Source organism: Artibeus jamaicensis, unplaced genomic scaffold, assembly GCF_021234435.1.
Source record: "Artibeus jamaicensis isolate MK-2021 breed Jamaican fruit bat unplaced genomic scaffold, CSHL_Jam_final scaffold_612, whole genome shotgun sequence".
In the NCBI taxonomy this organism is placed as follows: domain Eukaryota; kingdom Metazoa; phylum Chordata; class Mammalia; order Chiroptera; family Phyllostomidae; genus Artibeus; species Artibeus jamaicensis.
In genome coordinates, this window is record NW_026522049.1 from 4033570 (window position 1) to 4059709 (window position 26140).

The following is a 26140-nucleotide window of genomic DNA, read 5'->3' on the forward strand; positions in this document are numbered from 1 at the left end:
CCCTTGTCCTGTGGGACATGTGAGCTTCGCAGGCTTGTGATGACTCAGCCATCACTAGTCCAGCCCCTCTCCCTGCCCCAGGGAGGCTGGTGTCCAGAGGGGGCAGTGACACGGGGCCAGGGCATGGTAGCTGCAGCTCTCACTTGGCCTCAGCCCCCTGGGGGTGGGGAGAGAGGACATGCAGGGGCTTTGCAGTCCCCTGCCTGTCTGAGGAGGTGGAGGCTGCAGGCTTCTGTGAGATCCCAGGGAAGTGGGGCAGATGCCCCTTTCAACCTCCCCCTTGCTCTCAGTTCAAAGAGTCTGTGTTTTGTTCTGTTTTCCCAGTTTGATCTGTGGGTTTGACTGGACACTACCTGGTGCTGTGAGCCCTCCTCCACCCCAGCCCTCCTCTGCCCCACTCTGTGGGGCTCACCTCCACGGGGGCAAAGTGTGACTGACACACAGTGACCTGGTGACTGTCACACACGTACACACACTCCATTGAATCCACCTGTACCCTTGTAAAATTAAACCCTACCAGGGGTGGCTGCCCCGGGCTCTCTGAATGGCTGGGATTCACACCAGCTTGGGGTTATTTGATCAAAACCGGTCTCCATGGCCACCATTCCTAAGGGCCCCTTTCGTTGACCCTGGCCCACGGTTACCCTCTCCTTCAATAAAATAAAAAATAAAAATTAAGGAAAAAAAAGAAGGGAAAAGAAATAGATCTCTTCCAATGTCTTTATTATTATAATCATCATCATCTTCAATTTTCAAAAATATAAATAGGTGCACGGAACCCTGGTGCCTGCACGGTCCCGGGGGCTGGGGGAGGGGAGGGGCAGGGGGGCCCTCCCACAGGGAAGGGAGTGTCCCCCCACCCAGCCCTGCTGAGAGAGCGATGACAGGGTGGCAGCCCGGGTGAGAGGACCTGGAAGAGGGGCCCTTGGAGGGAGCCCGACCCCCCATGAGGGTGGAAGAGTCCTCAGTGGTGGTCTCCTGCCTGCCCGCGCCCCCCCCACCCTGGGCTGCAGGAGCGGCCTCTCTCTGGCTAGCGCCTCCCCACATGGGGGCTGCCCTCCTCCTCCCGTACATTCAGCTCTGGTCCCCAGTTCTTCACGCCCTGGGCCTCTGCCCCTTCCAGCTGCTCCTGCCCCTCCTCCCTCCTCCCTAGCTCTCCCTGGAGGTCAAAGAACCAACGATTGCACTGCTCTTGGATAAAGTCAGCAAACAAAAAATAATCTTCTTTATTTAACTTAACCCTTCCCTGCTCCCCCTGTCCCTGCACTGGTCCCCGGAAAGGCACATCGGGAGAATGAAGAAACGTCTCTAGACTCGGTCCTCGGGGTACAATACGTTGGCTCCGCTTTGGCATTTGGGCAGAAAGTCAGATGCATTTTTTTGGCAATTCGGGGGTGGGGGGGTGGCGGGTGGGTGAGTCGGTGGGTGCATACACAATGTGGGACTGAATTTCTTCCTTCTTTAATGGAATCCCTTATATGACAGAAAGCGGCAGGAAGGGGACACCATCCGAGTGGGGCGTCGGGCTGGAAAGGCCACTGGGCTCAGCATCCTGGGTGCGTCCTGGGCGCTCTTCTCAGTGGGCCCCGCTGGGGCGGCTCCTCCGGGGCGGCCGGGAGCTCCGCTTCTGTAGCCTGCGCTTGTAGGAGGCGGCTGGGAGAAGGGAGAGGGAAGGGTGCCCGTGAGCCCTGGGAAGGGAGCGGCCGGGCCTAGCTTCTCCCCATCTGGCCCCTTCTGCGCAGGCTGCCCTCCCTGCAGAAACCTGGGCTGGTGAAGGCAGACTGAGGTTTTTTTTTTCTGCCTCCTGGTTTGGATTGCTCTTGAATCGACTTGGGCTAAGGGGCTTCGGGCGGTTGTTGAAAAGGAAAGTGGGCTGCCTGCTTTCTCCTTCCTGGGGATGGGTGAGGGGGGCAGTGACAGGTGGCCTTGTCTGCAGGTGGTGCTGCCGGTGTGGGTTTAGGACCCCCAGGTGCTCTGGGGGGACAGGTGGGTAGGCGGGGAGGGGCGATGCTCACGGTCCGTGCAGGTGATCCGAGGCTCCTCCCAGTGCCCGCTGGGCAGGCACCGGACGGTGGGCACGTGGCGCTGGACAAAGCCCTCTGTGCACTGGTACCGCACCAGTGAGTTGATCTCATAGCGGTCCTTCTTATGCCCGAATGTCCTGGCGTGCTCCACCACGGGGGGGTCTCCGCAGGCCACTGAGGGGTGAACAACCTTCAGAGAGGGACCTCAGGGGGGGGTCTCTTGTGATGACCCTGCCTGTGAGGACGAGCCAGCAGGGCCTCCTCTGGCTGTGATGAGACAGCCTGGAGCCCAGACACCCAGCCGTGAGCCCCGGCTGCTGACCGAGGGGCGTTTTCACGCCGCACACAGAGTCTGGAAGCCATCTGGGCTGCTGGCTGACTTAGAGCAGCCGGAAGGGAGTGAAAGGAGGGTCTTAAGGGGATGAGGAAAAGAAAGGGAGGGAGGCAGAGAAACAGGGCGAGAGCCAGGCACACCGTCTGCGTCTGATTTATGGAACCATCCTGGCTCCGGGGACAGTGGGACGGGACTGGTCCCCAGGAGTGGACTTGCCCTTGCCGGGGAAGCTGGCTCTGGGAGACGCCCCCCAGGATGGCTCCGGTCTGCTGGGCAGTGACCGGCCCTTGTCCCCTCACCCAGCAGGAACCTAACGTCTTGACTCCGCCCCCCGCCCCCTCCCAGGCCGCCTCACCTGTGCCCTTTTTACACGTGAAGGGCAGGTGGTAGTTGCAGGGCACGTCGTTCCACTCGCCCTTCTCGTGCCAGATCATCACCACGCAGTCCTCCCCGCTGGCGAAGAAGTTGTCCGGCTGGTTGGGGCGCCAGTTCTCAAATTGCTGTGGGTGGCGTGGGGAAGCGGTGAGTGGGGGCAGCAGCCTCATAGCTTGGCCTGACCCCCAGCTTCCCTCCCTTTCAAGCCCCGCCCCCATCTCCTTTCTCTTGTGGCAGCGGTGCAAAGGCTGCTGGGAGTCTGGTTAGGATTGTCCCGGCTGTGGTCCTCCTCAGCCCCTCACAAGGACAAGGTGTCACGGTCCCTGTTAATGAGCTGGTGTCATCCCCCTGCCCCCCAGAGGCCAGCAGGGGACGGGCAGGCTGCCTCGCTCGGGGAGCACCTGGTGGCAGAGACGTGGCCGCCAAGTCTCCTCGGCCTCCTCAGGCTCCTCCCTCTGGTCTGGCCCAGGGACAGACAGAGCCCCCCTTTCCCGTAGTGTATGTAACCGATCCCTCACCCGTGTCCCTGGCCACGGTCACCCCTCCCAGGAAGCCTCCGTGATGGTCCTTCATGGAGAGATGGTGTTTACTCTGTGTATTGTCCCTTTGGCTTCTATGGTGCTGTCTGTCTGTCTGCGTTCTTGAGCAGACTCGAGCCCTCTGTTTCCAAGGAGCCCCTCTAAAGCTTCTGCACGTCTCCCATGATGCCTTGCTCTCACTCCTTCCTTTCCTCTCCTTCCTTCACTCTGCTCACCCGCCCTGGGCCAGCGGCCAGAGGCAGAGAGATGCACAAGACCCCCTCCCTGCGCTGAGTGCCGGTGCAGCAGCTGCTCGCTCAGGGAGTGTTTGCCTGTGGTTTGAATGAGTCTCTCTCTAGGGGGTCTTTATCTGCACTCCCCTCATTGGGGTCCCCAACTGTGCCCAGAGCCCCTGGCAGGACTCACCAAGGAGTGTCCATCTGACCAACGGAAGTCCCCTTCGATGGTCCTGTCGTTCAGGCCGATCCACTGGTAGTTTTGGGCGTTGTCTGTGGAGAGGACACGGGTGTTGGGTGTGGACTGGAGCCCCCGGGGGATGTCCGAGAAACTTGGACTCACAGAGGCAGAGGGGACAGGCTCTGAGGAGCAATGCCACCTCCTTCTGAGGCCCTGACAGGGGTCTCAGCACCCTCAGAACCCCCGGCCAAGCTGGCACGGGCTAGTGACAGCCGCCGGTTACTCTGGGGCTGTGACAGACAGTGGGCTGTCCTGGGCGCCGTGGGAGCCCTTGGTCCCAGACTCCTCTCCTCTTTCCGGTTCTTTCAGGGAGCTCAGGCTGTAGAGCTCCCTCCCTCCCGGCCCCTCCCCCTGCAGCCGCACTGGGTCCCTCCGGACAAGCAACCCCCTTGCCCGTGAGCCCACTCTCCTCTCAGGCCCTGGAGACCCCGCCAGACTCACTGTTGACGAACTCCTGCTCCTCCGGCGTGACGATGCTGCTCAGGTGAGACTGCTGCTCCCGACAGCGGCCCTCGGCATCCACCCAGCTCTCGCGGTCGGGGAAGTGGCGGTAGCAGTGGCCCTGGAACTTGGTCCAGCCCTCCTCACACAGCTCCTGGTCTGCAACACAGGTCAGGCGCGTGAGGGGCGGGGCCGGGTGGAAGGCGGAAGGTGGCAGCTGCCAAGCTCACGGTGCCGATTCCTGCCTTCAATGCCCGTCCTCAAAGGAGAGGGGAGGCCCAGCCGGATGGAGGCTGGAACTGGAGGCCAGGGAGCCTCAGGGCATATTCCTATCCTGTGGGAAATGCCAGGGACCCTGTCTTTTTGGGATGTCACGCCGTCCACCCCGTGCCCTCAAAGCTTTTCTCCTGCCCATGCCTGCTCTGCAGGGCTGACAGAATTCAGCTGGTCAAGTAAAAAGAAGTGGGAAGGTGGGAGGTGTGCAGCTTTAAGGTAAAACGTGGTTCAAAGGCCCTGAGGGTCTCTGGGAGAGAGGGGATCTGGGGGAGGGGTGTGAAGGCGGCAGCGTCAGCAGCAGGCGGAGCTGGAGGCATGAAACGGCACCTGCCGTGGGCACAGAGGACCAGAAATGAGTCTGCTTCGGGTCTAGAGAGGACACAGAGCTCAGTCCATCAGGCCCGGCTCTGGCCGAGCACACTGGGCCCACCCCTTGGAGGGGAAGGCAGCCACACCGGGGGTCCTGGCCCGGTATTTTATTTCTAGGAGGCAGAAAAGAAAAGGGGGAGGCAGCTCTCTCCTCCCAAAGCTACGTTGGCAATGGGTTCTAGTTCTGGAGGACAGGCTGGTTTGGAATCCAGGGCAGCCTGAGGGACAGGCAGAGGCCCGGGCGTGCTGCAGCCACTGGGTCAGGCTTGGGAGACCATTATGTGGCAGTCCTTCCAACTCTGCCTGCGGTGACAGCACAGCGGAGGCCTGCAGGTGGCCTGGGGGGAGCATGAGGGCTCCGATGTGGTGGAACCCCTGTGGGCCAGGGCTCCTCTTTGATCCACGTCACACATCTGCCAGCACAGCCCCGGGCAGAGGGCATTCCAAGACCCTGTCTTCCCCTAGGCCCTGGGGCTGAGCCTAGGGCCATGGTCCCCTCAGGCTGCATGGCTGCCTCCTGGAGAGTCTGCCATCCCAGCAAAGAGGGGCAGGGGTGCAGACCAAGCAGGTTCGGAGGAGACACCCTTGGGAAGAGTGGACAGAGTGAATGGCCAGCAGGCTGTGGAGAAAGGGGCGGAGCAGCAGGAGGTCTAAGAAGGAGGCCGCAGGGGCCAAGGCCTCCTGGGAAAGAAGGCGGGGAGGCCTCAGAGATGGGCGGCCCCCTCTGCACCCCTGGGCTGGCTGTGGGGGCTGTTCCTGGGCCCCAGCAGTGCCTGTGGGCTGAGCTGGGCAGGCAGAGCTGGAGGCTGCGGCTGCTGTGCAGGGGGAAGAAGGCTCTGGGGGTGACAGAGGAGGCATTCCAGGGCTGGGAGAGGCCAGGGGACGGGAGCCGAGGCATGAGGACCTGTGGGGTTGGGGTGGGGGCTCAGGACTGGAAAGGGAGGAGAGATGCGGCCCTGCTCAGCTGGGCGGCTCTGGCACTGTCCTCCTGCCCCACGTGACGCAGAGCCCTGTGAGCGCCCTGTGTGCCCTCCCACAGGACACCTCCTCTCCCAGCCTGGCACCCGAGAGCCCTTGTCTGTAGGGGACCTTCCAGACCCTTCTCCCCAATGACAACTATGTTGGCACCCTGGGGAGAAAGTCCTTATAACTCTCTTTTCCCACCCCAGCATCACTTCCTTGGGGTCTTGGGGCGAGAGTGGAGGATGGAGGGGCTGCAGGGAGGAGGAGGATTCAGGCCTTTTCTTGCAGGTGCCTCAAGTGCCTCCGCCGGCCTGTGACCTGAGCAGTGCCTCCTCCGGGAACAAGCGATCCACACCTGCTTCCCTCACAGCCTAGGCCCCCAGGGCTTTGGCTGCTGTCTGGAAGTTTCTGGGATGTCCAGCCTGAGAGTTCCTTAAAAACGGTTTGAAGCCCCACACACTTCCAGTTCTGTGCGGGCCCTAGCTACTACGAGCAACCCCAAGTCTCGCCTCCCCCACTCCGAGGTGGGATCCAGGACTGGGGGCTCCTGGAGAGGGGGTTGGGGGTGCAGCCTGGGCAGAGCCCGGCCCAGATGCAGAAGCAGAGGGCCTGGCAAGTCCCAGGAGACCACATTCAGCCCCTGCCCCGCGCCACGAGGCTCTGTTCTCTCTGGCCAGCCCTTTGCCTTGCACAGGGGAGGGAGAAAGAAGTGTGGGCCAGAGTGGCATTGACTGGCACCTGTCACGGTGGTGATGAGGGAGGAGGTGACATGCAGCGGTCCCTGCTCATGCGTGACTGAGCATGCAGGTGAGGCGGGTGGGGGCTCTCAGGCAGACAAACTACAGCTCGTGCCAGAGAAGAAGAGGAAGGCAGCTTGGCCAGTGTGGCACCGTGGCTCCTGAAGGCACGGAGCGGCCGCCACGGCCCCACAGGCAATGAAGCAGCAGACACATGCCCTTGACCATGCGAGGGAGCTCCGTGGCTGTCGCCCAGAGTGAGCGCCAATTACTACTCCCACCCACAGCTTCCTCCGAGACAGAGGTGCAGGCAACGCTCTGTCCTCTCAGTCTGATGCATCAGCCAGCCTGGGAGCCCTGCAGCAGGTGAGCATGTTCAAGGTCCCCCCAAGTGCAGGCTGGCTCATCCTGCACATCTCTCCTGCGGCCAGATCGGCCCATGCCCCAGATGTGGGTTTTCACAGGGAACGGCCAGAGAAAGAGTGAAGATGAGTGGGGAGGCGGACTTCCCCTGGTGGCTCCTGAATTGGCCCCAACCAGGGCCTGGAGCCTGTGGTTAGAAGGGAGGGGTGAGGGAGGAGGGGGGCGGGTGGGGGGTGTGCAGCAGTTAGTAACATTAGCTGAAGCCGAGACGGCCGTACCAATCTCACACAGGTCCCCTTGGTAGCTGGGAAGGCATAAGCATGTGAAAGAGTCGATGGCATCCACGCAGGTGGCTCCATTCAGACAAGGGCTTGAGAGGCACTCATCAATGTCTGCAAGAAACCAAGGGCCACCATTAGGACGCCCGCCGGCACCTCCGGCCTCACAAGCACCACAGCCTCTTGATGGGTGCGGCTCTCCAGAGCCCCGGGAGGGGTGGCTGGATTTCCTAAGCACCGTTGCTGCTGCTGCTGCTGCTGCCGCTGCCACTGCCCCAGTCTTGGGACGCTGAAGCCAAAGGCCCACCGGGGGTTCTCTTGCATGCGTGTGGTTCTCGACGGGCACGCTGAGTGTTGCAGCCCGGCTGCCCAGTGGGTGAAGAGATTCGGTGCTTCTAAAGCCAGATGCCTCTCACTGGGGAGAGCAGGCATGGAGCTCCTCCAAGATGCCTTCTCTCGTGAGTGTTTCAGAAAGCCATGGGGTTTGAGCTGGCTCACCATGGCAGTGAGCAAGGCCACTGGAAGTCAAGTGCTTGGAGCTTGGTTAGAACCCTTCCTTTTCCTCGCTTCCTCTGTGGTTGTGGGCTGAGGGAGCAGGGCAAGACTGCGCAGCGCTGGAATGAGTAAGCGGTCGACAGAGGGCAGAACCGAGAGAAGGTGGCAGAAGGATGTAGGTTCCTGGGATTCATGGAGACTCTGGGGGTTGCAGACACCGTTCTAGCCTTTAGTAAATACGATCCTAGAGCATCTTGTGAAGATGAAGCCAGCATTGTTCTCTTAGGGGGAGCGACAGAAACCCAGCCCAGCATTTCCACTGGTAGTCTCCTTTGAGCGTAAGGGCCTGGAACATGGGCAACTCCGGGGAGGCAGCACTTCTGGAGCGGCTCTGTGCTCGGTGGTGAGAGGGAGAGCTGCACCCGCAGCCGGCCAAGTATTTAGTGAGTGGCGGCCCATCAACACCGGCCCGGGACACAGGCAGGTGCCCATCAGCCTTTCCTTCCCAGGCACGCTCGTCCCTTCTGTCCTTCTGGTCCAGCGCGTTCTTTCTGATCCAACCTCTTTGCGGGACTGGAACTGGGGAGTTGCTGACCTTTGCCTGAAATTTTCCTCCACTGGCCAAGGTCAGCACTGTGTCTCCTGATCTGGTTCTTCTGCATCTTTCTGAGAAGCCGGAGGACTTTGTATTTTGTACTCCAAAGCCTCCTGCTAGTTTTTCTCCTGAGCTACATCCCCTGGGAATGTGATAAAAGGGGCCGTGAAGCTCCTCCTCCCAGGTGATCCATGAAGGTCTACCATGAATGGGTTCCACCAGGTCCTGGGGCTCAGCTTGGGGATGTACCTCTGTATCCGTACAACCTTCAGGAAGCAACGTGACTAGGAGTGTCCTCTACCAGGTCTTAGGACTCGCCTCTCACAAGAAAAGACGACACCTTAAAGCCAGTCCTCCTATTAGAAGGCACTTTCTTCTGGATCCTTTTCACTGGGGCCTGGTAGACAGCTTCTGGACCAGAGCTGGGTCTGTGCAACGAGCAGCCCGAAAAATCTCAAGTCCCCAGGCATCTCTCTCTTCCCACGCAGTTCTTAATGTCACCTCGGGGAGCGCGCACCATGGACTGGAAACCGACAGTTCCAAGTCTGGAACGGTCCCAAGCAAACCCCAAATGCATGAGGAACTGACTGACATCCCAGCATGCACTTGGATTCCCAGCAGCAGCAGTAGCAGCAATAGGTCAGGCCGGGGGGCCGGGCGGAAGCTGGGGGCAGACCTCCTGCTTCGGGAAAGCTACAGTTCTCTTTGGTCCATTAGCATCGTTACAGAAGATGGGAAGCACCGGGCAAGGGGGGATTAGGCGAATGTAGGCGCTAAAGCAGCTGTATAGAGCCACGGAGGAGAGGGCAGGAAAGGCAGAGGCCTGGAGGGAGGCCAGGCCAGGTGGCTTCCGGGTGTCCCAACAGCTTTTTTTCCCATCGCCCACCCTCAGGTGGCCCAAGGTCCCAGGGGACAGCATTGTTTTTCCTTCTGTGTTTGGCCAAGGCCCCAAATCTAAGAAGGTGGCAGTTTTGCACAGGGCCCCAGAGTCACGGATGAGGAGGGAAGGAAGGGCCGAGATCCTGAAGACCAGACAGCCTGGGGGAGCCCCGGGGACAGTGGAGGGGGGCCAAGAGCGGCTCCAGCGGGAGGAAGAGGGCCGAGGGTCCCACGTGGGATGTCCTCACTGACCACTCTGGCCCTGCATAGCCACCACCTCTTTCTGCAAAGGGCAGTTAGGACATGGCTCGTCTTCCGGAACCACAAGAGGCGTTGTCTGGGCCCTACTGTGCGGGAACGAGGGACCACCCACAAGGTGGTGTCAGGTGGAGGATGGGCAGGATTTGGGCAACAACAGACAGACCACGGGACAGAAGAGAGGTAAGCAAGGGGACCAGTGTCACTCACTCAGAATCTCCCGAGCTACACCTTACACACACATCATCCCCCCAGCAGCTCTATGGCAATGGCAGGGAGATTCTAGTCATCTGGTGTCAGGGGGCTACCTCCAATCAGTGGATCCCCCCAGAGCCTCGCCTGTCCCACACGCTGCTTGACTCATGGCTAAGGACCAGCCCAGGCCCCAGGTGGTGTGTGCTCAGGGGCAGGGTGTTGCTGGGTCACCCCTGACCTGCAGCTGTCAATGCTGACAGCTCGATGACGAGTACAGTCTGGGTCGTATCCTTCAGGGCAAGAAGGGGACCCAAACTGTACTCAGCCCCACGCAGGGAGGGGACGTTCTGGAGAGGCCTACTCTCCACAATACTCAACAGCTCCTCTGAGTGTCCCCACCAGGGACCACCGAGCACGACCAGCTCCCTCATTTAACATTTCTTTGAAGTCTCAAGTTTTATCTTCAAAATTCAAGCACATTTTGCTGCCTGCTCCTCAAACAACCCTTGGCTGTACAAAGTACTAACTATTTCTCAGTTTCATCACTTAGCTGGATTTTTTTTTTCTCTTAAACCACCAGGTGGAACAGATGCGCTAGAAAGACCTGCCCTGTTTTTCTTGCGTCTTCTTGCCCCCCCACGTCACTGTGCACCTCTCTCTCCTTCCCAGTCTGAGAAGCTCAAGCCTCGGGAACCTCCTTCTGCCTGCAGCTCCTTCTGGGGGTGAAGGAGCCCCCTCCCTCCCAGATGAGGGGCTTACCTATGTCGCAGTGCTCGCAAGTGTGGCGGGGGAGGGGCACAGGCACGTGGCGTGTCCCGCCATCTCCTGGCAGGTCCCAGTGCCACAGGGATCCTCAGTGCAGGACCTGGTGGGGGCTGCCACCCCCAGGGAGAGGCTGAGCATTGAGAAGCCAGCCACCTGGCACATGGCGCAGCCTGAGACCTCGAGGTACAAGGTCCCCCAAACTCAGGAGGCTGCGTGTGGGTCAGCATGTTTCCGAGGGCCCTGCTGGGCACCTGGCCTCGGCCTCTGGGGACTGGGCTCTCTGACTGGGAAAGACCTCTCAGCGCCCAGGGGTGTGCAAGGGAGCCCAGGACAAAATGTGGAAAAGGGTCAGCTCCTGGTGCCGGTGCCGGGATGGTGGAGGTGAGACAGGGCAGAGGAGTCCCTGGTCCTGGGGTGCGGGCGGGGACGCAGGGACTAAAGTCAGGACTCAGCCAAAATGACACTTTATCATTCCTTAAGCTGGACTGGTTTGAACCCAGCACAAAATGAATAGCTGGGCATAAATGTCACTAGTAGCTTCATTGTCTCATCTCACACTCGCTCCGTGCGAAGGGCGCAGGATTGTCATATCCGGCACCGTGTAAGGTGCCATCCTCCCCTTCCCCTGTACCAAGTACACATAACTGAGTCCCCACATACATGTTCTCGTGTTGCGACATCACTGTAACGGCAACACTCCCCGATCTTTATGAGTGTATGCCACGTGCACTGAGATGCTAAGTGCTTGTTTTACATATGTTTGCATGCTGTTTCATCTTCCCTGGGACTATTTCCATTTTACGGTTGAGGATCAGAGAGGTTAAGAAACTTGCCTGAGGCGGCACAGCTAGCCCATGGGGGAGCGGCACGCAGAACCTGGAATCCACACCACCTCCTACTACTGTGCTACCGTCTGAACTACATAAACACGTTTATGGGGGGGGGTGCCAACAATACCTGTAGTGGTTGTCCCCGATTCTCCTGTCCCTTCTGGAGAAGCTGGGGTGGAAGCGTCTGTTAGGAAGGTGGCTGTTTCGGCTGTTTGCATCTCTTCTCCTGAGTGCAGGGGGCTTGAGGACTCGAGTTCTAGACGCGCCTCTGCAGGGCGCTGGGTCTGTGGGGTCCGTTCAAACTCCGGGGCACCGGTGCTAAGGACAACATCCAGCCCTGAGGTGTGACCGGAGGGGTCTCCGCTGAGTTCGGTCCTGTCTCCAGCAGCCGTGGCGGTGGCCGAAGCCCAGCCCGATGTCTCTGTGACCACGTCATAGGTGCTGGTCCCACGGAGTGACTCTCCGCTCACTCCCAGCAGGGTCGAGCCCTCCGTGGGTCCTTCCCGGAAGGCCGAGGTGCTGCCGCTGGCATCCAGGCCTGAGGCTCCGCCCAGATCAGCTTCATGGAAGACAGAGGTGGCTTCGCTCAGACCGGGGGACCCCGAAGCTCCCCCACTGGCCTCGGGAGCAGCAGACGCCCCCACCTCCGGCCCAGGGTAGGCAGATGTTTCGAGGCTGGATTCTGGGACTGACGACGCCTCTACTCCAGACCCGGGGAACCTCGGTGCAGCTCCGCTGACGTCTCCCGATGCCGAGGCTTCTCCACTGGACTCAAAAGTCTGGGGGGTGTGTACCAAAGGGGGTCTCTGGCCGAGTTCCTGGGAAACAGTTGGTTCAGTAACACCCTCCACAAATTCAGAAGTGATTAAAGTAACTTCCGGAAATCCTGAGGCCTCCCCACTGGTGCTCGTGGCTGCCGAAGACTCCGCGCTCCCATCAGTGGTGCCGGAAAAGTCCCCACTAAAATACGGGGTACTCGAAGGCTCTCCGCTGGGCTCCCCCAGCCCCGACGGCAGCCCACTGAGGTCCAAAACCCCCGAAGGCCCTTCTCCTGCCTCTTGGGCCGTGGGAGGCTGGGTTACAGATTCCACCAAAGTTCTGTCTATAAGAGAGACGGTAGGGAAACCCGATGCAAGTCCACTGCCGTCATAGGCTCCTGAGGGCAGGCTGCTCCCTGTCTCGGCTCCAGAAGCTTCTCCACTGACCTCGGCTACTCCACTTGGTAGGCCACTGAATTCTGGAGGCTGGGATGTAAACCCACTGGAGTCAATGGCTCCGGAAGACTGTCCGCTGACATCCCCGATCCCAGATGTGCCCGAGAGATCTGTCTCCCCAGAAGGGAGGCCACTGAGTTCCACGGACCCTAAACCTTCTTCTTCTGTAAAGGTGGTTGGGGTCACCTCAACCAAAGTGGTGTCCACAAATGTAATGCCAGAAGATTCACCACTGCCACTCGTGGCACCGGAAACCAGGTCAGGAATTCCGGATGTGGTTCCGCTGAAGCCTGGCAGCCCTGAGGGCTGCCCGCTGAGGTCAGGTATTCTGGACGTTTCTCCACTGAGGTCGGTCATGCCAAATGGCCAAGCACTGCTGAAAAGATCTCCGGATGCCTCTCCACTGGCATCTGGTAGCCCGGAAGACAGCCCACTGAGCTCGGTTACTCCAGACATTTCCCCTGGAAACCCTGATGGCTGCCCACTGACCTCCGAAAGCCCGGATGTTCCCCCACTGATGTCAGGAAATCCTGACGGCTGTCCACTGACATCAAAGAGTCCAGACGTTTCCCCGCTGATGATTTCAGGAGATCCAGACGCCTGGCCACTGAGTTCGACTCCTGAAGGGAGCCCACTAGCTCCCCCACTAATGTCTAGCTCGCTGAAGGGCAGCCCAGATATTTCTCCAGAGCCACTAACGCCAATGGTTCCCCTCCCTTCCAGTTCGCTGGCAGCGGTGGCTGTGACCACTTCCACCAATGTGGTGTCCACGAGGGAGACAGTTGGGAACCCAGATGGAAGCCCACTGAAGTCAGGCAGGCCAGAGAATGGGCCACTTCCAAAGTCCACTCCGGAATACTCACCACTAAATCCAGAGGGCAGGCTGCTTGCTTCTGGAGCTTGCCCACTTCCTGGAGTTCCAGAGGGTATTCTGCCAAAGTCCAAGGTTCCAGAAGCTGATCCAATCAAGTCTTCTTTTCCAGAAGGCCACCCACTGAGGTCCTCAGTTCCAGAACCAGAGGTTTCTAGACCTTCTCTTCCAGATGGAAGTCCACTGATGTCCCCTACTCCAGAAGCAGAGACTTCTGGACCTTCTCCAGAAGGAAGTCCACTGAGGTCCCCTACTCCAGAAGCAGAGGTTTCTAGACCTTCTCTTCCAGATGGAAGTCCACTGAGGTCCCCTACTCCAGAAGCAGAGGTTTCTAGACCTTCTCTTCCAGAAGGAAGTCCACTGAGGTCCCCTACTCCAGAAGCAGAGGTTTCCAGACCTTCTCTTCCAGAAGGAAGTCCACCGAGGTCCTCTACTCCAGAGGCAGAGGTTTCTAGACCTTCTCTTCCAGATGGAAGTCCACTGAGGTCCTCTACTCCAGAGGCAGGGGTCTCTAGACCCTCCCTTCCAGAAGGAAGTCCACCAAGGTCCTCTACTCCAGAAGCAGAGACTTCTGGACCTTCTCCAGAAGGAAGTCCACTGAGGTCCCCTACTCCAGAGGCAGGGGTCTCTAGACCCTCCCTTCCAGAAGGAAGTTCACCGAGGTCCTCTACTCCAGAAGCAGAGACTTCTGGACCTTCTCCAGAAGGAAGTCCACTGAGGTCCCCTACTCCAGAGGCAGGGGTCTCTAGACCCTCCCTTCCAGAAGGAAGTCCACCGAGGTCCTCTACTCCAGAAGCAGAGACTTCTGGACCTTCTCCAGAAGGAAGTCCACTGAGGTCCCCTACTCCAGAGGCAGGGGTCTCTAGACCCTCCCTTCCAGAAGGAAGTCCACCAAGGTCCTCTACTCCAGAAGTAGAGCCTTCTAGACCCTCACCACCAGAGGGCAGCCCACCAACCTGAGAAGTGTTGGACCACGTGATTCCATCTTCCTCCCCGGAGGCCAGTCCACTTTCCACAGGCAGGCCTGAGCCCACTGTCGAGGGGGCGCCACTGGAGTCAAGGTCCTCCGAGGGCAGTCCACTTGCACTGGCCCCTGAGGGCTGTCCACTAGAGTCTAGGTGTCCCGAAGCTTCTCCACTGCCTGTGAAGTCACCGCTGACCTCAGGTACCCCAGACGCCTCCCCTGAGCCCGGCAGCTCCATCCCGCTGGGCACTGGAGGCGAAGGTGTGGACGGCTCCTCAGACGTGAATGGCACCTCCGAGGGGGATGGAGTCTCCGAGGGGGATGGCTCCTCTGAGACTAAGGGCACTTCCGTGGCAGACGGGCCTCCTGTGCTCTCCTCTGTGGCTGCGCCAGTGGGAGGCCCCGTAGGAGGGACCCCTGGAGGAAAGGAGGGAGAGAGACGAGGTGTAGATTCAGTAATTCCACCCTGTTTCAAGCTCCTGCAGAGCCCCATTCCATTCCCTTCCTGGTAAAATTTTTCTCTCAAGAGCTCAGAGATGTGTGCAGGCACTTTCTAATGGGACCTTGCACAGTATCTGTGGAAGGGCAGCTCCCCAGCAAACTCCCCAGCACACTCTCCAGTACCCTCAGGCTGTGCTTGGAGACCGGAAGGGGTGCCATCCACACACCCCACCGGATGCGGGGGCGCCCTGACTGTCACTGAGGGCAACAAGGTCACCCTTCAAGTTCCTGCACATGTCACCTGGGTCACCTAAACCCATGGTTCTCACAGCCTGATCCCTGGACCAGCAGCCCCAGCATCACCCAGTGGCTTGATAGAGGGCACATCCTCAGACCCCACTCCAAGCCCCGCCCCCCCAATCAGACTCTGGGGCAATGCTGACGTTCGCCGGCATGTGAGAACGGTTCATCTAGCCCCATCCCCACGAGGCAGGGAAGGTCACACAGACCTGGCAGCGGGAAAGTCCCCTCGGGGGTGTAGGCTGGTGTCCATCGCGTCTGGTTTTCTGGCTCAGTGATCAGATCTGGGATTGCTGTCGTCTCCTCCCCGGAGGGGACAGCGGCCACGCCCGGCCCCACATGGGCGGTGATCCGATCCTCCACATCCGAGGGTGGTGTGGGCGTGCTACTCCCCTCTTCTCCTGGAGAGGGCGCAGCTGAGACTCCTACAGGGAATGCGGGTTGGTGAGCCTTCCTTCCTCCTTGCCAGGCACCCATCCCAGCTGGCCCTTCTTGAGAGGGACTGGGGGACTCTGAGGGGAACCAGACCTGTGTGAGAGCCTGGCCGGGCCTCCATCCAACTCCACCCTGCAGTCCAGTGAGGTCACTTTTGACCTCCCCAAATTCATAAGCGCTATTGGCATCTACCACACTATCAATATTCACACACTATTGGTACTTTATTTCTGGGTGGTCTGGGGCCTCTTCTGTAGCATTTATTCTATCGCCAAGCAGGGTTTAAAGATGTTCTGTACACAACAGCATTTTATTCCATCACAGCCTTATGAGGCAGATACTATTATCTCATTTACAAATGAGGAAACTAAGGCACAGAATTAGGTGGCTTACCCAGAGTTAGTGGCTTGTAAGTGGCAGATCTTTGAATGCACAAATTATATCAGGATTTTACAGATGAAGCAGAGGAAGTGAGAGGTTAAGTGACTTGCTCAGGGTCACACAGCTACTTAGCCAGAGCCACAATTAAAATCCAAGTCTGTCTGATTTAAGAGCCTAAGGTCCAACTCACTTCTCTCGACGAGTCTCTGGGTAACCTCAGAAGGATGCGTTTGCCTTGGAGTGAAAGCCTACGGTGGAGCTAGCTCCAGAGCTGGCCCTGCCCCAGAGGAACTGACCTCTTCCTTGTTCTGATGGACAGGGAGAGTGGACAGGAGCCAGGAGGGGCCAGCACCAGGGAGTCACCCCCCAGGGCAGAGGCGGGGCCTGGAAGAGAGGCGGGGCCACATACCTCGGAAGCAGAAGGCATGGTGCCGGGACAGTGAGTCCAGGAGGCCTGTCTGGTTGGGGTAGAGGTAGACCGTCCTCACGCCTGGCTTGTCGCCGCCACAGGCCGGCCGAGGGGTGACTATCGGGTAGCGGAGGCTGCCGTCGGCCAGCCAGCCGGCATAGCACTTGTCCAGGCCAAGGCTCCAGGCGGCGTAGAGCTGGCCAGTGGAGGCCAGCGTGGCGTTGTGGCTTTCACAGAACTCTTGGGCTTCTTGGAAGGTAAACTGCTCCGGGCGGGTGACGAAGAACACCTCCCCTGGGACACAGAGACCCGCAGCAGGCGTAAGTGACCCTTCAGGCCCACGGGCAGGGTGGCCTCTGCCCATACCCCCTTCCCCAGCACAGGTGAAAGACCCCGCCAGCCCCTGTTTGACCACTCCCCTTGGATCTCCGGGGCCACTGAGAAGTGGGGTGACCAACTGGGATGTCCCAGGAGTTGGGCCCGTTTGGTGCTACAACCAGCAAAGCTGCAGCCAAACCGAGAAGGAATGGTCACTTACATGCCCTCCTTGCCCCTTTCTAAATTCCCCAGTTGCACCCAGGCACCCTCTCCCCTGCTGAGCTAGGAACCCCTTATAGCCCCTGTGGTTCCTACACCACAGCCCTTATCCGAGAGCACCCCAAATGCGGCGGGACTGGGCCCACCCCGCCGCCCATGACTTCCTCGAGGGCCAGTAACCACAGCTGCCGGTTGGGTGCTGGCACCCTGAACGGTACCTGGGGGGCTTGTCTGACTTAGGGGAAGGAGGTTCGTGTTTACTAAATACCTACTCGTGCCGGGCACTTTTCATACATATCCCATTTAATACACACACAAAAAGCCCCTGCCCGGAGCGTAAATCAGGCCTGTTTCGTAGACAGGAAAACTCAGGCCTAGAACAGCTAAATCGCTTCCTTGAGTCCTGTAGTAAGTGACTGGCAACGCTGACACCTTTCCAGAATACCAGCATTGCCCAAACTGGGTTCAGGGGAAGAACAAGTCGGTGATTTCGACGGAAGTTAAAGTAAATGGCACGAAGCTAACACTGAAGAATGTGGTTCAACAGGCTCGGGCAACGTTTGGGGAACAGGTTTCTCTTCTTGTTTGTTTTTCCTGCCGGACTCCTCAGAGCCACGGGTCTGCTGTGGGCGTTGGGACTCTCCACTGGCAGATGGTCGGCATTTAAAACAAGGGATTTATTTGTCCACAGACAAAGTGGGGAGTGGGCGGATGGAGGCGTCCTCTCTCCTCCCTGCCCGGAGACAGCCCCCTGCCCGTCCGAGGCCCGGAGCGCGAGGACGGGACTCGTACCTTCGAGCTTGTCCACGTAGCAGTAGACATCGTAGGTTTCTGACGGCGGCCGCACGCCGTATGTCCTGACTCCCGGGCTGCTGTCCTTGTCTCCCACACATGGGGTCCTCGGGCTCACGATGGGGTATCTGCAAGGAGGGCAGGAGGGGCAGGTGAGGGCCTGTTCAGGGCTGCGGGGTGCAGGGTGAGGCCGCCAGGCCGGTTGGGGAACCAGGCAGGGAGGGTCTGCGGTTGTCCAAGGGGATGCAAACCAGCCAGAAGCCCCTCATACTGGGCGCCCCTGGCTTCAGAGGAGAGCCCACTGTGTGCAAAAGCATTGGGCCAGGCTGGAAGGGACTAGAGGGCTTGAGGATGGGGTCTCCCTCTCTATGTCTGTCGAGGGAAATGACCTGGGACTTAATGTCACCCGGGGCCCTTCCTCGCCCTCTCTGCATTTGCCTGGGTTCTCGGGGTTCCTGGAGGAATGAAAGGAGCAGCCGTGCAGCCACTGATTAATTAATTAACCTGCGGGGCAGCAGGTGCCCGCTGTGTCGTGGGTGCAGGGCCAGGCTGGGGCTCCCCTCGCCTGGCCTCCAGGTTGGGTTTGGGCTGGGAGCGGCGGGCCCTTCACCTGACGGTCTGGTCCTGCAGCCAGCCGGCGTCACACTGCTCGTAGCCGGCTTCGTAGGCGGCCTGGAGCTGCTCGGGCGAGGCGATGACCGCCCCGGTGCGCAGGCAGGCCTGCCGAGCCTCCTCGAAGGTCAGGGAGTAGCGGGTAGAGCCCGGGCGGTAGTGGAACACGACCCCTGGGGGCGGGGGCGGGGCAGAGGGGAAGAAAGAGAGACAGAGCAGGCTCAGGGCACGGACCGATGCCACAGCGCCCGGCCCCCACGCCTCTGCGGGTGAGGCTTCCTGCTTCTGATCCCACTCCCAGGCGCTATGGACATCAGAATTGGAATTTTATATAATTTTCATTACGTGTCAAAATATTCTTCTTCTCATGACCCCCTGTCCTGCAACTATTGCAAAGTGAAGCATGACTTTGAGTGTACAGCTGTGTGGACGTAGGCGGCGAGCTCTGTGGGCTGTAGTCTGCGGACCCCCGTTGCGGAGGGTCAGCGCTGTGAATGCTCCCCCCGCCCCGGGCTCCCCATGTGGCGGTTTCAGTGGTTCTGTTCTGTGGAGGGGCCTGATGGATCCTGGAGAGAAGAGCCCCGGTTTTCCTCTCCACTTCCCCTGGGCCCCATGAGCACCTTTACCTGCCTGATGCACATGCTGGTTCCCACCTATGACTTCACTTGAAGGGAACGCATTGTGGTCAAAGGAGCATGTACGTCCCTGGCCTGGCCAATCCCCTTTGTCTCACAAATAAGCAGAATGGACTCTGAGAGGAGAGAGGCCTGGCCCAGGTCCCAGGTTCCGAGTCCTTTCCACCGGCCCCTGAAGCCCCCCGAGGAGCAGGCACTTACCCCCTGGCAATTGTGGCTGCCCGGGGACCTCGGCCTCACCCGGGGCTGCGGTCACCTGCACGACAAGGTCCTCACTGGTGAAGGGGCCCAGGCCAGGCGTGGACTCCTCGGGCAAGGCCCAGGGCCTGGTGGACTCTCCAGTCCCGTTCTCAGCCCCAGGGAAGGCGGTGGCCGCTCTGTCAGGGGCCAGCGTGAAGGGCTCCTCGGGCTCCAGGGCAGTGGGGGAGCCGAAGACTGGCCTCACGGTGAGGATCACATTGCCCCGGGCTTCCCCCTCGGTGATGTTCCGGGGGAGGGGCAGCTCCACGTCAGGCCAGGTCACGGTCTGGATGGTGATGTCCTCTTCCCCGCCCACCCCGAAGAAGTTTTCCGGGATGTCCACAAAGTCTTCGCCTGGACAGAGACAAAGACACGCCTTAGTTAGCCCCTCATCAGTGTCGGTTCATTATTGGGGGCCCCACAGTTTCCAGATGGAAAAAGAACGGGAAGCTGCCACAGCGCAAGGTGTTGGCCAACCGGCTCCCTGCTCGTGAAGCCAGTGCAGCTCCACCGTCTCTTCCTGATCAACGCCTGCCGCCTCCTTACGGGTCTCCTGGGCACTTTGATGAGCAGCCAATGTAAGTCTCTCATGAAGGGACATGGGAGAATCTCGCTGAGGATGAAGGAGCTCGTGCAATGGACGCGACAGGAGAGAGCGACTCGTGGGAATCTGAGGGTCTGGTGGAAACCAGCCAGTTCATCTTCGATAAAGAGGAAAACCCACCAGGGTGTGCTGACTTCAAAGAGGGTGGTTAGACTATTGAAAGGTTGAGAGAGGCTTTGGGGGAAATCCTCATAGTTATTGTTATTATTTTTAAAGAGTTTATTTATTTTTTTTTTGAGAGAGAGGAAGGGAGGGAGAATGAGAGGCAGAGACACATTATTGTGTGGTTGCCTCCTATGCGCCCCCTACTGGGGACCTGGCCTGCAACCCAGGCATGTGCCCTGACTGGGAACTGAACAAGTGACCCTTTGGTTCGCAGGCCAGAGCTCAATCCACCGAGTCACGCCAGCCAGGGCAGAAATCCTCATTATTTCACGTAAGCTCTGGCTGTGAGAGTTAATAGGAAGTGAGCTGTGTCAATTTGCGGCTGCCAATTTTAACATGAAGTTGAGGCAACTCCTCATTCAATTGTTTGTCCCTGCAAGAATTAGCATTCGATTGTGGTTATTACCTAGATTGTGTCAAATATAAGATTAAAAACAACGTTTCGCCTACATTTTCCAAATAAAGCCCTGGCGGAAACTTTCCCCCATTCTTTTCTGTGCGTCCCATCCTGAGGCTTAGGTAACAGGGCCCCCTCTGGGGACACGGTCTCCTGTCAGGCCTCCCCATCTGCCATGTGGTGCCACCGCCTCCCTAGGAGACAGATGAGGAAACCGAGGTGCAGGGCCCTGGCTTTCCCGAGGTTGCACAGTAGCGGCGGCAGAGCTGAGGTTGCAGCCTGAGGAAACACAGACACTGATGCTCATGCTTGTAACCCGTTTGGGGCTGATGATCTAGGGCCGGGGGGTACCCAGCAGCCTCCACCCAGCCCCTCTGACAGCTCTTAGGAATCAGTGGGAATGGGGGTTGCTAACACATGCGGTTTGGGCATCCAGTGACCCTTTGAAATGGTAAAAAAAAAAACAAAACCCAAACCAGTCCCCCATTCCCAGATCTCTTCCTCCCCGCTTCCGACCCCCGCCGCACCTGTGTAGCAGATGGCGTCGTAGCGGGACGAGGGGTCGGGGTAGCCCGTCTGGTTGGCGTGCAGGTAGACGGTCCTCACGCCCAGGAGGTTGCCCCCACAGTTGGGCCGGGCCTTGGAGATGGGGTAGCGCACGCTGCGGTCGGCCAGCCAGCCGGCGCTGCACACGTCCATGCCGCCCTGCCAGGCCAGGTAGAGCTGGCCCGTGGTGGCCAGCCGGGCGCCCAGCCGCCGGCACTCGTTGGCGGCCTCCTGGAAGGTGAACTTCTCCGGCGACGTGGAATAGAAGACCTCGCCTAGGACGGACACAGCAGGCAGGGTGAGCACCTCCCGCCGCCCCTGCCTGTGTCCCCGGGGAGGTCCGCGTGGGGCCTCCAGGTCCCGAGCGCATTCTGACTTGCGACATGGGTGGCTGGGGAGAGCAGCGGGGGATCCTGGCTGGGAGGGGCCGTCCCAGGTGAGGGGTCAATGACAAGCGCTCCAGCGTGGCACCAGTCTGCAGAAACCTGAGGCCACGGAGGCCTGGAGGCCCCCTTGTTCCTCTCCCTCCTCTCTCCCCCACCCCTCTGGGCATGGTCCAGGGGATGCCTTGGCTTGGTGCCCTGTCCCAGATCCCACGTGTCACCAGGGCGACGGGGGACAGCAGGTGGACTCCCAGGAAGGGGGCAGGGTGGCCTCACCCTCCATCTCCTCCGCAAAGCAGTACACGTCGTAGGTCTCGTTGGTGTCGCGGATGCCGTAGGTTCTCACGCCCGGAAACTCATCCTTGTCCCCGTAGCAGCCTTCCCGAGGGACGTGGATGGGGTACCTGCCGGGGACCCACAGTGGGGCGTCTCACTAGGGGACAGAGGGGGCCTGGGGCCTTGTGTCCTTCCCCCTTGTGGGGGGAAGCGGTGAGTCACTGATGCGTTTGCCGGTGCCTGCCCTCGGTGTGGGGACTGTTTCGGCAGGTTTTCCTGCAGCTTTATTCACATACGTGTTTGCATAGCTATTGGTGGTTAGAGGCAGCCCCCTTACGGGATGTTTCTTGGTACCTGCCATGGTCTTTCAGGGGCCTGCAAACCTTTTCTGTAAAAGGCCAGAGTAAATATTTTGAGTTGTAGAAGAATGACGATGTGTGCGTGTGATCTATATGGAGAATGCTCCTACCGGGCAAAGCTGCTGGCAGCCACCCCCTTCTCTGCGGGACACTGGGTGCCCGATGCAGAGTCAGCCAAGGCATGCCTCGGCCGGCCACAGTGTCACGCTGACACCATCTCCGTGCTGGACAACGCTCTGCGGGTGGTCTGGGGGCTCACCTGACAGTCTGGTCGGCCAGCCAGCCAGCGTCACACTGGTGGAAGCCATCCTCGTAGGCGGCCTGCAGCTGCTCGGGCGTGGCGATGATGGCGCTGTTCTGCAGGCAGGCCCGCTGCGCCCTGTCGAAGTCCAGGGTGTAGCGCGTGGAGATGGCCCTGTAGTGGAACACGACGCCTGCAAGCCAGGCGCGGCCCGGCGGCAGGTCAGGTCAGCCCCCCGCCCCCGTCCCTGCTCTGTCCTCAAGGAATGATGGCAGTCGCCAAAGGGGCCTTCCAGCCATCTGCTGCGGGCCTCTAGCTGATGCATGAATCCCCTTCCCACATTTGCATGTGGCCTTCCTGCTTTTGCTGCAATACCTCCAGTAACAGGAGCCTCACTGCCTCCCAAGGCATCTTTTGAAAATACCTATGCTAATTTTGATAATCAGGAAGTTCTTGAAGTTGAACTACAAGCTGCCTCCTTGTAACTTTTTCTTGTCACTCCAGGGAGAGAAAGGGTACCAGAGTGTCTTCCGGAACTGAGAATGGGGGTGGGAGCTGGGGGGAGGGAAAAGACAGCAGGTGGGAGAGCTGGGGGCTGCTCATGGCACCTCCAGGGACACCTCAGCCTCCTTGTCTGCATAACACAGACGAATGACCACAGGGTCAGACAACTTCAGGATTGAGGCAAAGCACCAATGGTCATCTCCATGTGACCATGGCCAGGAAGTATTTAATCCCCTCAAAGTCCACAAAGAATGATGCTTCCAGCTCTCTGTCACAACCGAAGTCGAGTAAGTCGACTGAGGTGTACACAGGCAGAGGGAGGGTGTGGGATTGGAAAGCCAGCCCCTCTGGGTCCCCATGGGGAAGATGCTATTTGGTTCTTTCTGCAGGTGAACCAGGACCGCTGGTGGGGGGTGGGGGCAGTCTCACCTTTCACCACGACCTCCAGGGTGGCCTCGCTGTCCTCGATGCCGTGCATGACCTCACAGCGGTAGACCCCGGAGTCATTGGAGCGCAGGTTCTGGATCTCCAAGGTGGCGTCACTGGGGATGGCCGGGTAGTTGGGCAGCGAGACCTTGTCCTGGTAGACGTTGTTCACCCGCACCTGGCCTTCCGTGGCCACCAGCAGAACCACCTCCTTCTCCTTGGAGATGCGGCTCCACTTGATTCTCGGGGTGAGGGGGGCGGTGGAGGGGGCGGTGGTCACAGGGTGCATGGGGTCGATGAAATAGCAAGGGATGGTGAGGGAGGTCCCCAGGAGGACCCGCAGCGGGGACGGTTCGGGGATGCTGACACTCAGCGAGTTGTCGGGGTCTGTGGGGGGAGACGGACTTGTTAGTGCCAGAAACGGCCACCCAGCCTCCCTGGCACAACCCGGAGAGCCTGTGCGTCTGTGTTGGGGACACTCCTGTGCCATTTGGAATTCCCAGGAATCCTCATGACGCCCCGTCCAGAGCAGTGTTCCTCAAGACCCCCTGTGTCTGCTACGGAGCCACAGGAGGGTCACTGAGGAGGGTAGGACGAATGTCAGAGTCGAGACCACCTCTCTGTTTCTTAAACTAAGGTGCCCTGGGGGCTGCCGAGCCATCGGGTAAACAGGACCCTTCTTCCTGGTGTGGCGGCTTGACTCACAGACTTGGGGAATAACTACATGGGGTAGAAAGATTATTATGGGGAAGAAAAAAATCCACAAAATTTTTAAAGCCAAGAGTCAAAATTCAGAGATGGGCGCCACGGAATGAGGTCGGTCTGGGGCTTGGTCCTGGCTTTGATGGAAGACAAGTCATTCTCCTCTACTGCTGGGGGGTCGGGGGCCCTAGTCGGAGAAGCACCAGAGACGGCCAGACATTTAAGTCTGCAGAGTCAGACGGGGTGGGGGCGCGATGTGATTGGGCTCTATAAATCACCACAGAGAGCATTCTCAGGGGTGACACATGGTTTACCCAATGCTCTTAGATGTAAAGGTCTTCCTGGAATGGGAAGGAAAGGGCTTTTGGGGGGGAAAAAAAACAGCTCCTTTCACGGTGAGTCATTTGCTTAGGAGACGCTTTGCTCGGGAGAGGTTGCAGGTTGAACATAGAAATGTTTCGGATATTTGTGGGTGGTGGGTACGTAACAGGGAAAGGAGGGGGGAGCCAGGGATGCCTGGGGTTCAGCCCTGACCTTCTGATGTCCTGGGCAGTCCCCACCAGGCGCTTCCACAACCCCCCCCTGTGCACGCTCTAGGACACAGCGTGGGTTTGCAGGCGGTGGTCCCCAGGAAGAGCTGCTGACGGTGACGGCAACGCCCAGCTCTGCCGTCTTTATGGCATCGGGGACCTGCCTGCCCGGGTGGCTGGACCACACTGCAGGTTACAGCCGGGGGTGGGCACGTGTGGGTCCCCGAGAAAGAGGACAAAGGGACACTCTCAGATACCCTGTGCCTAAATATTCACCAGTTATAAATCAAGCAAATAGACTGTTAAATAAAACATGTTCTATCTTCCTGTTTGACAAGGATATCTTTTCCAACGAAAAGCCAGATGCAAATGTAGAACTCTCGGATCCCTCGGAGTCCGGTGTCGGGGTGTGGTGTGCAGGGGGGGGAGCTGGGCCCCTGCCTTTCCCCCTGCTGTTCTGCACTTTGAGGGGACGGGCTTCATCCTGGCCTCACATCTTAGCTCTGTCCGCACCCCACACAAATAGCCACTCCTTAACCTCTCCCTCGGGCCCACGGGTGGCTCACACCAGGGGCATGATTCCCCCCATAGAGGGTGGACCCAGAGGAGCGACCCTCGTGGGCCTGGAAGTGGCTAGCGTCCGCTCGGACAGGGCGTTCTGGGCGTCCTGGTACCCAGAGCATGGTACAAAGTGGGGGCATCCATTGGATGGCCGAGAGCAGGGGCCTCTCTGCCTGCGTCTAGATCCATCTCACGTTGGGGCGGAGGGTTTGTTCATTCGGCTCCTGAGTCTGCCTGGTACCTGCCACACTCAGGAGACCAGGCGGGGACGTCCCGAGGATGGTTTGCCAAGAAAGACAGAGACCTGCGTGATTAGCTGGGGCTTCTTGCCGACTGTTTCTTGGACAATTTTCTCTGATGCTCCAGCTGATCCTTCCCTGGCAGCTCCTGCTCTGTGGGCTTGTCTATGGGCTACCCCACCCCCAGGCTCAGTGTGCAGCAGCAGCAGCAGCTCTGGCTGAGACCCACGGAGAGGATGCTGGGGAGGTGCGCACCTGCCAGGAGCTCTCCCCACACACCCCGCTGTCTGTCCTGAGGATGCATGTGTGTGGGCTCACCGTACAGGTGCTTGGCCACCTCGGTTACCCTCACCTTCGACAGAAAAGGGGACGGGCCGGGAAAAGGCCGGGGGGAGGGGCGACCCCATCCCTGGGCCCAGCAGTGCCAGGGTCAGCACCCCCAGAGGGCAGGATCCAGTCCCCAGCACCTGCCATGTGAACGAGACTGGCACGGGCGTGTCCTCACCTTGAACTTCTACTGAGACGGCCGCGGCGATGAGCCTCAGAGTCACACACGCCAGGAGTAAAGTGGTCATAGTTCACCTGCAGGAGGGGAGGCAGCGGTGTTACTCGGGGGTTCCTGTGCAGTGAGGTTGAGGGGGTTCACGGGACGCATGACACCTGGTGAGAAGCGTCATGCCCAAGAACACGAGATCACACGGCGCTGTGGAGGCTGCACCTGGTTCCTGCGGTCACCTGCCGGAAAGCTGTCATGTGGGGCCTCTAAATCTGTGACGACCACGACATAAAGGGCGTCTACAGCATGATTAGGACCCCGACCCCCAAGCAGACAGCTGCAGGTGCACCGCAAGAAAGCCCCACTGAGTCACAGGGGGTCAAGCAGAGCACCAGCTCTCAGCCATGGTTACGGTTGCTGGTGCGTGGACAACGCCTGGGCTTCCGTCTGGCCCTCAGGCGTTTGAAAGCTTCCCGGCAGGTTCTAGCAGGCAGCCAAGATGGAGCCGGCCCCTGGGTCTCCCCCTGGGACTTGCACGTCTGTGACATGTGCCCAACGACGTTTACGGGCTGTGCTCCTGGGTGGCCTGGCATTGCCACCCCCCCACCTCCTCTGCAGTCCTTGGGTGCTGGTCTTGGGCTAAGACGTGTGTGTATCACGGCAGATGTGGAACCAGAGACAAGAATGGGGTGGCCCCCAGCTGAGGCT

The 26140-nt window shown here is 59.4% G+C and overlaps 1 protein-coding gene across 1 annotated transcript; it reads right to left on the minus strand.

Annotated features, from left to right (window-relative positions):
• Positions 1–1576: 1576 nt before the first annotated feature.
• Positions 1577–25511, minus strand: ACAN (aggrecan). The gene is made up of 18 exons (XM_053658908.1): positions 25442–25511; positions 22908–23291; positions 21993–22167; positions 21375–21502; positions 20697–20990; positions 18965–19357; positions 18127–18301; positions 17517–17644; positions 16188–16481; positions 15172–15387; positions 13952–14638; positions 11300–13657; positions 7156–7269; positions 4170–4328; positions 3678–3760; positions 2714–2858; positions 2016–2198; positions 1577–1653 (listed from the first exon to the last, which is right to left on the minus strand). Exons 1-18 carry the CDS (start codon positions 25509–25511, stop codon positions 1577–1579), a joined length of 6063 nt encoding a protein of 2020 aa, XP_053514883.1.
• Between the last annotated feature and the right edge of the window lie 629 nt (positions 25512–26140).

Excerpts from the sequence above, each read along its gene's own strand:
- ACAN (XM_053658908.1), bottom strand. The coding sequence starts at position 25,511 with ATGACCACTTTACTCCTGGCGTGTGTGACTCTGAGGCTCATCGCCGCG. Across the intron at positions 19,358-20,696 it reads CGACGCCATCTGCTACACAG|GCGAAGACTTTGTGGACATC; the intron begins GTGCGGCGGGGG and ends GTCTCTGTCCAG. Across the intron at positions 2,859-3,677 it reads GGTCAGATGGACACTCCTTG|CAATTTGAGAACTGGCGCCC; the intron begins GTGAGTCCTGCC and ends CGCCACCCACAG.